General features: G+C 38.1%; 1 protein-coding gene across 1 annotated transcript; it reads right to left on the bottom strand.

Moving 5' to 3' along the window:
* Positions 1–5098: 5098 nt before the first annotated feature.
* LOC111874241 (ribonuclease H2 subunit C) lies at positions 5099–8467 on the bottom strand. Its single transcript, XM_023869571.2, has 3 exons — positions 8067–8467; positions 5465–5697; positions 5099–5383 (listed from the first exon to the last, which is right to left on the bottom strand). The coding sequence occupies exons 1-3, from the start codon at positions 8224–8226 to the stop codon at positions 5351–5353; spliced, it is 426 nt and encodes a 141-aa protein (XP_023725339.1). The 5' UTR covers positions 8227–8467; the 3' UTR covers positions 5099–5350.
* Between the last annotated feature and the right edge of the window lie 578 nt (positions 8468–9045).

Raw genomic sequence — 9045 nt, 5'->3', positions numbered from 1 at the left:
TCTGTTACCTCTTAATTAGTACAAGTAGTTCACGCAAGCAAGCCCTGTGATGTAACCATGGGAACATGGAATATTTGTCCTAATGTGAGAAAAGAACAGTGTTCTGTTTGTAATGTTTCTCATGCTGTGGTTGCTTCTTTCTGCATCTTTCAAATACACTGTACAACTATTCCCATTACAGACATGTTATGGAGAGTTACTTATTACTTAACCAGCCACAGGTAACTGTGGACACCATAACATGAAGACTAAAAACACTGTGGGAAAGATACTTGAAATATCTTTACTGAGTAGGAATATTTAGTGTTATGACTATTAACCTTCAATAAAAACCACATTCAGAGATTAGTTAGGAAAGATAACACTGGGCTCAGTAACTTAATATAAGATTTGAATTCAGTGACAATTGTGCTTGATCACCTTATGCTAAAAGTTTCCCAGTACTAGCCAATGTGACCAAACTTACCAAAGACTGACTTACCTCAAAGAGAACTACTACTCTGGACTTGTGATGCAAAAGGAAGGGCAAAGATCATCCCATGTCAAATCAACATAGTCTGGAGGAAAAATTTTTCATAACCATCTTTGATTTGAATAAAATTCTGCAAGCTTGCTGGGGCTCCCTAGAAGTGTCATATATGAAATTCTGCCCTGTGTTAATGGCAGAGGTAAGCATTTTGAAAGTTGATTTTTAATTGAATTGTCTCTTGTTCTGATTCACTAAAATGTTTATAAGGGATCCTAATTAAGAGAGAAAGCTGATTCTTACATTGGCTGAAAGCCTGTAAGTGGGGCTTTCATTTGTCATGCCACTTGGAATATTTAATGTATAACCAGATTTATGCAAGTTTTCTCCGCACACTGCTCAGTGATCATTCGAACACACCTTTGGAAATTATTATGGTTGTACATAAAATGTGGTTTTCCGTCAGTTAGTGGACTTATCAGACATAAGGAGTCTTGTTATGACCTGTACAGACATTCTGCAGGGCATCATGATTCATCCAGTTTTCCAGTTCATATCTGATGCCAGTAGATTTAAGTTGTATATTTTTGTGTGGAAAATTCTATAGTGGTTTAGTCAAGTGCAAAATTAATTTTAATTTTTGCCATGTTTCAAATGGCTGCAAGTTCTATAAGTGCCAAAGAACTTCATGTTTTAAAATGATGTTGTAATCCCTTGAATGTCAGTCACATTAGAAGTTCCAACAAATATTGAGATGTGTGTTGGACTGAACGATAAAAAATTTGTTCTTAATATTCAGAAAGGACAAAGTATTTGTGGTAAATATAGGAAAACTACTGCGGATTTACCTGAAAGTTTTTGAAATAAGGCAATTGTATCTTTGAGCTCAGAATATGACATCAATGAAAAAATTAAACAGTTTTAAATTTCAGCAGCCCATCACTATACTGATTAACTATCCCAATTCCAAATATCTAATCTTACAGGCAGTATTTCTTACTTACATCAAAACTAATATTTATATTTTGATGAACAGGCCTGCCAGGTTTCTTTCTTCTTTCTTACTAGTGTTGTATTAACTATGTGGCATAATCTAATCTTTGATCCAAGTGATCAAACATGTAATCTATAAACAAATACACATCAAATCAACCCATTCATGCCTGAACATTAAATTTTCCAAAAATGTACTTAAGGAATCAACAAAAATGTTCTGGAAAAAATTAAATCTGTGTATACATTTTCATAAATTAAGGTCTAAGGTTAAACAGTAAAATATTAATGTGCCCTAAAATATTTAAGTGACATACCCAATGAAAGGCCCACTTAAAAGCTTACACTTGGTACAGGAATGGGTTCTGTATCTTAATTAGGGCCAGAGTTATAAACATTCTGGTGAATCAGGTAAAGGTAAGGTAAAAAGAAAGATAAAGCTATCCCTGTAATAGTCTGTGGAGGCCCATAGTACTGCGAGATGTTGAGGCTCCCACATTTTCTAGACAATCAGTTCACTGATGGCGGTGAGGCTGTCAGCATTATGTGCCGGCGGCCCTTTACCCCCAGAAAGATTCCCAGTATTCATTCCTGTAAGAGGCTGAGTCACCCCCCAGCGCCATGATGTTGCTGGAAGGATTAGGTAAATTGAAAAAAAATCCAATGACCTCATCGGGAATTGAACCTGTGAACTTACGGCTTGTAGCAGTGCCTCAACTGACTATGCTACTGTGTGCCCCTTCTGGGGAATCAGAGTCTAGGAAAGTTATAGAATATTCCAAAATGCAACAACTCTAAAATTAATTGACACAGGACCAAAAAATTTCATTGAACTCCAAGGGGGTCATGTCAACTTTGTGTTGATTTAACATGGAATGACTCCATATACAAGTCCATACAAAGATGAAATTATTGGGGATCATCAGTGTGGGTTTCAACATTATAGATCAACAACTGATCAGACCTTTTGCACTCATCGCATACTGGAGAAAAAAATGGGAGTACGAGGAGACAGTACACCAGCTATTCGTAACTTCAAGAAAGCCTATGATTCAGTTAGGAGGGAAGTATTGTACAATACTCTGATAGAGTTTGGGATATCCATGAAACCAGTCAGGCTGGTTAAAATGTGTTTAAACAAAATGTATGGTAAAGTAAAGGTAAACATTTGTCTGATAATTATCCTATTCAGAATGGTCTAAAACAATATGCTTTATCGCCAGTGCTTTTCAATTTTGCTTTAGAATATGCCATTAGGAATGTCCAAGAAAACCAGGTGGGACTGAAATTAAATGGGATGCTTCAGCTGCTGGACTATGCTGATATTGTGATTCTATTTGAAGGTAACATAGATACCCTAAAGAAGAAAACAGAAACCTCAATTGATGCTAGTAAAGAGGTTGGTCTAGGACAGCGTTTCCCAACTTTTGATGCTGGGGACCCCCTGTACCGAATGTTAATTGACCACGGCCCCCATAAAACCCTAAATGGAAATTTTTTATATTTTACATATCATGAAAGTGAAGCAGTAACTTAAATTTTACAACACTAAATGTGTCATTTATGACAATAAAATACTGTTATAAATGGAGCTTATTCGGAAGATCACGAACACATTAATTATGCCTAATGTTATGAATTTAACACTCACCTAATCAACGATCCACACTTTAACCACCGATCCATATCTAAATAGGATCGTGAACAAACTGAAAATCAAAAGTTTCGTTGTGAACTCAATTATTTGAACAAGAGCAGAAAAACTGGATATTAAACCGAGAAAAACACACTTTTATAATATTATAAAAATCCACTGCACAAAAACTAAAGAGACATAGGCTGTTCACGCTGACACTGAAATGAATACGAAACGTGGTCAATGGTCCCAGCTTTATTCCTAACCAAAGAGAGATGGATTTGGTGGGGAGGGGGAGAATGGTCAGACAGCAGGTAAAGACAACAGTCCACCCTGAAACACGGGTCTGAGATGCAATGGGCCGACCAAAAGAAAATGTCCTCGGAAAAAGTTACACAAATCGTTGGTTATTCACCTCTGCTTTTCAAAGGGAAGAAGTAATGGTACCAACAGTCCCATTAAATTTTACTTCAACTTTGGGCCTCAAGAGCCAGCGATATACATTGCAAATATCCCAGGTATGAGGAACATGATAAGATAATGAAAATAAGCTATCCCGCGGTCCCCTTTTGAATTACTCGCGGACCACAGGTTGGGAACCACTTGTCTAGGAGACGTCTTGAGAAAGTGGCGCAGTTCAGATATTTGGGAACAACTATAACAGATGATGGAAGGTGTACTAGTGAAATTAAATCCAGGATTGCCATGGCAAAAGCTGCATTTAGCAAGAAGAAGAATCTTTTTACCAGCAAATTTGACTTAAATTTAAGGAAGAAACTAGTGAAATGCTACATTTGGAGCATAGCTCTGTATGGGGCTGAAACATGGACACTTAGGGCAGTAGATCAGAAACATCTGGAAAGTTTCGAAATGTGGTGTTGGAGAAGGATGGAGAAGATGAGTTGGACCGATTATGTGAGAAATGAAGAAGTGTTAATTAGAGTCAGTGAGCAGAGGAATATCCTACACGAAATAAGAAAACGGAAGGCTAATTGGATTGGCCATGTTTTACGCAGAAACTGCCTTCTAAAAGAAGTTATTGAAGGAAAGACAGAGGGGCGGATAGAAGTGACCAGAAGACGAGGAAGAAGACGTAAGAAGATGCTGGATGACCTTGGGGACAGAAGAGGATACTGTCATTTGAAGGAGAAAGCTCTAGATCGCATTAAGTGGAGGAATTGTTTTGGAAGAGACTGTGGACCTGTCGTCTGACAGAGTACTGATGATGATGATGATGATAACAAATCAAAATCTAATTCAGGAGGAAATTAAGAGTCTGAACTTGGATAATGCTGGCTACCATTCAGTTCAGAACCTTTTGTCCTCTCATCTGCTGTCTAAAAATATAAAAATTAGAATACAGAAAACTACAATTTTGCCTATGGTTTTGTATGGGTGTGAAATCTGGTCTCTGACTTTAAGGGAGGAACAAAGACTGAAGGTATTTGAGAAGAGGGTGCTGAGGAGAATATTTGGACCAGAGAGGGATGAAGTGACAGGAGGTTGGAGAAAACTGCATAATGAGGAATTTCATGACATGTACTCTTCTCCAAGTATAATTAGAATGATCAAGTCAAGGAGGATGAAGTGGGCAGGACATGTAGCACGAATGGGATAGACAAGGAATGCATATAGGATATTGGTGGGAAAGCCAGAAGGAAAGAGACCACTGGGAAGACCAAGGAATAGGTGAGTGGACAACATTAAAATGGACCTTAGAGAGATAAGATGGGATGGCATGGATTGGATTAATCTGACTCAATAGGGACCAGTGGAAGGCTGTTGTGAACACGGTAATGAACCTTTGGGTTCCATAAAATGCTTGGAATTTTCTTGAGCTGCACAATTGGCAGCTTCTCAGGAAGGGCTGAATTCCATGAATGAGTGAGTCTGTGACTCCATATGCTGCCAGAAGTGTGTGTACTGAATCAGTCAGATGGCATTATGGGGAAGAAGTAGAGGAGGAAGTTATATTGTTACTTGAAAAATATGGAGGAGATATATCCATTATCATTTCTGTATATTATTGTCAAATGAAATACCATACAATGTTCTCTCACATTTGAACAACTAACATGGTAACACTTCATACTTTTCGCTGCAATCTGCAGTTGAAGTCTCATTCAAATCAGAACTGTGATGGAGAGAGAAATCTTACACTCTTGAACACAAAACACTATTGATTAATTCCAGTAACATGAATTCCTGAGGTTAGCAGCAGATGGGAGCACCAATTCCAGTTATTCCAATATTAGCTATCCATTGCTTTCATCTGTTGTTGAATGAAGCTGAAAAAATGTAAAACAGTATTGACATAACAGCATACCTTACAAACAAGTGGCTATGCAGTGTATAAAGTCAATTATTACCACTTCAGAAACATCAACCCAATCCAAAGCTGAAAGAAGAGCATCATTCTGACAAGGAGGCTTATCCCAGTTCCAGTATGTAAATGATGTGAAGGTATGCATAACATGGATATTCCTTTCTGCTCCTTCAGTCATAGGTTTAACATTTTCTTGTGCAACAATACCTCTATATCCTTGTGGTAGAGGAATAATTTTTCCCATCAAAGGGTACCCTCGGAAAGATGCACAAAGCACTGAAAAATGGGTTAGAACAAATCATAGATTATGTGCACCACTGCATTGCAATAAGCATATGGAATAGGTTTATAGATCAAAGTGGCCAACTACCCACACACACACACACACACACACACACAAAAAAGGAAGGCACGCCTTCACACACACACACACACACACACACACACAAAACAGGTTTGTTACACATTTCAAAACATAGCTCAGCTTCTATATCACTTCTGTTCTCTAAAATAGTTGAGAAACGTATGTGCTAACTCTGAATGCATCATTTCAACTGAATATAATCTTGGTTTGGCTGTGGAGGTGGGGAATCTATCCACTAATGAAGCTATATTTAATCTTAAACACGAAATACTTAAGGTTTTAAACACCAAAATTCATGTTGCAGGAATGTTTTGTGACCTTACTAGGCACTGGACGATAATTCATCACAGGATGTTACTTAGAGAATTATTTTATTACAGGACAAGTGGGAATGAAGGCAAACGGTTTAAATCACACAGGGAGGTTACCTGAGAGCCTGCCACGTATCTTTTGGCTAGTCAAAAGGAAGACAGACAAGCTCCTTGTGGCAACTGCGCAACACGTGATCTGACCCACAGAACAGTCAACAAGCCCATATGCCAAGAAACAACAAACAAAATCCACTCAGATCACAGTAGATGCCAGAAATGGTCCCAGTCTTTATGTGTGCATTCTCTGGAAGTCCGTGAAATACTGTATTTCTTTTTGGGAGGAGAGCAAATCAAATCTTAAACAACCCTGTCTGCATTAATTAATGTACACTTGCATGGGCAGTTTTCATCTGTGTGAAACTGTAACATCTGAAATTTACACTGGAAACTTCTCACTTTCCTTAAGCAACCACATTTCACACAGGTATTATACAGGAACACTTAATGCTCCAATGTGTAAGCCTCATGTGGCATTTCAATAGAGAAAAATAAAAGAGAGTCATGACTGCTTATCACACAGGTGAAATACAGTAGCAGTATCAACATGAGGCTTATGATTTATGAGTGCATACAGTAGCGTAGTTGGTTGAGGCACTATGCTACAAGCCAGAAGGTCGCGAGTTCAAGGCACAATGAGGTCATTGGATTTTTTCAACTGACCTAATCTTTCCAGTTGCACTATAGCCCTGGGTCGATCAGCCTCTAACAAAAATGAGTACCAGGAATATTCTTGGGGGTAAAGGGCGGCCAGCGCATACGGCTGACAACCTTGCCGCCATCTATGAGCTGGTTTCTAGAAAATGTGGGAACCTCAATATCTCACAACCCTATGGGCATCCACAGCTTGTTACAGGGATACCTTTACTTTCTTTTTTACTTACTTACTAGCATATAACACATCAGCTCAGTTCACACTGGCAGTTAAAAAATTTAATGGGGCGATACTGAAAGGAAACTGCAGTGTGACAGATGACTGGTTTGTCAACCACACCACAAGTCTGAATATGTGCAAACTGAAATGACATGAGTAGCATGTGAACTACTACCTGAGTGACTGAAGGATTTGCAGCAGGCTCCTAATCTGTACCTTGCAAACATGAGGCAAAGTTGCGATAAAGTCTGTCACACATGATAACACTGCCTCAAGTTAGGATAAAGTACAACAAGGAATCCAACAAGGCTTGATATTTCATCCTCTACTCTTTATATTTATGTTAATGGCCTTCAACCTCCTATAAATGCTATCTCCAAACCTGTTTTCTTGGGTGATGCTTGTATAATAATCTCCAAACCAAATGAAAACAGTTTCTGAAATTATCAAATGGCAATCTTATTAACAAGTGATTCATAGTCAATAAACTCAATTTAAATACTGATGAAACGAATGATGTAAAATTTTTAAATAAACACATAACTGATATGAATATTAATTATTGTATTAAACCTGTATAGGAAGCTAAAACTACGAAGTTCCTTAGTTTCCAAATTGACAGCCAAATAAGCAAAACGTTGAACTTTCAAAGACAGTGCATTTCATTTACTTTCACTCGCTGATATCGTATATTTCTATTCAACCAACAGTAACACGGGATTCCGTATAATTATTTCCACGAAGTTTTCTTAGTTCAAAAACTTATTCAGGCCTACGTTTAAGAAGCTGACATAAATGTCCATAACCCCAACCTTATGACTTTTATTGGGGCTGTCGTGTGGAGGTAATGGGGACCGCCTTCAACTCTTTACTACTTTTCTAATATAACCTGCTTGTCGTGGTTGTTTGTATACTGACGTGTTCCTCAGCCTATGTAACCACAATCCTTGAAATGTATACAATCAATCTACATATTTATCTTTCTAAGTGTACAGTTTTACATATACCTTTTTTTTGAGACGTGGTTTTCTGTACGTACCATCTTCATTTCCATCCTGCTTTCTGATATACGGTTTGAAATATTTTGAAACACTGGCTTCGCCATCAGCGTGTATTTGACATGGCATATGATGTATAGAACTGCTCATTACGCCCGGCTCTCCACCTAAATTCACACTATATTTCATATGGATTGCCATTACTGCACCTCCAAAATTTCTTTCACAGTCCACATTTAACCGTACTGAGCAGTACTGTGGACGCTGTAGCTTAGTAAATAAGGTAAATAAGCATGTATGTACACGGTACCACGATACACAGCTTCCCGCCTATTGAGTTCAGACTTGCGAACGTTGCGATGGAGGCGAGAGTGTGCAAGCGTTCACTGTGGTCAATCACTGTTCCAATTCTCTTCCTGCACCCTTTGGTATTTGGTTACTGTCAGATGCGTCTCAGCACAACATCCGGACGAACGAGGGTTGCTACAATCCCAGTTAAAATATAATTGTCATCTAGTAGCTTGGTTAGCCAACTCCCGAGGGAGACGGAGGTAATAAGAATTCTGGTATTTTAGTGTATAAATTATATCAGAAAACTATGTAATTTGAGTTGAAATAAATTACTTGCTAATAAAAGGTGGAAGAAGATATAAACAAGGAAAAAAAACGGTTGGCGACTACTAAGTTTGCTGTCTATTGTTGAACCTTGTGCACCGTACGGGAATTTCTTGGGTGAAAATATCCAATGGCAGCTTTAAGATTTGCGAGGCCATAGGCAAGGGTAGACTTGCGAGGACACTTTTATATAAGTTTATATTATGAAAATCAAGGAAACACACAGATACAATAAAACAGAGACTTCTATTAAATTAAAATGCTGTAAGTCACAGTACAACAAAGATAAAATACAACAGACTTAAATTAAAATACTGTAAGTATTGGAGCCAGCATTTCAGCATTTCTTCCTTCCCCGCCTTCCTTTCTTCCTTCTCTTTCCTCCTAATTTCCTCCATCTCTTCC

Source organism: Cryptotermes secundus, unplaced genomic scaffold (genome assembly GCF_002891405.2).
Source record: "Cryptotermes secundus unplaced genomic scaffold, Csec_1.0 scaffold1171, whole genome shotgun sequence".
NCBI classification, from domain to species: Eukaryota; Metazoa; Arthropoda; class Insecta; order Blattodea; family Kalotermitidae; genus Cryptotermes; species Cryptotermes secundus.
This window is presented reverse-complemented; position numbering and strand designations above follow the sequence as displayed.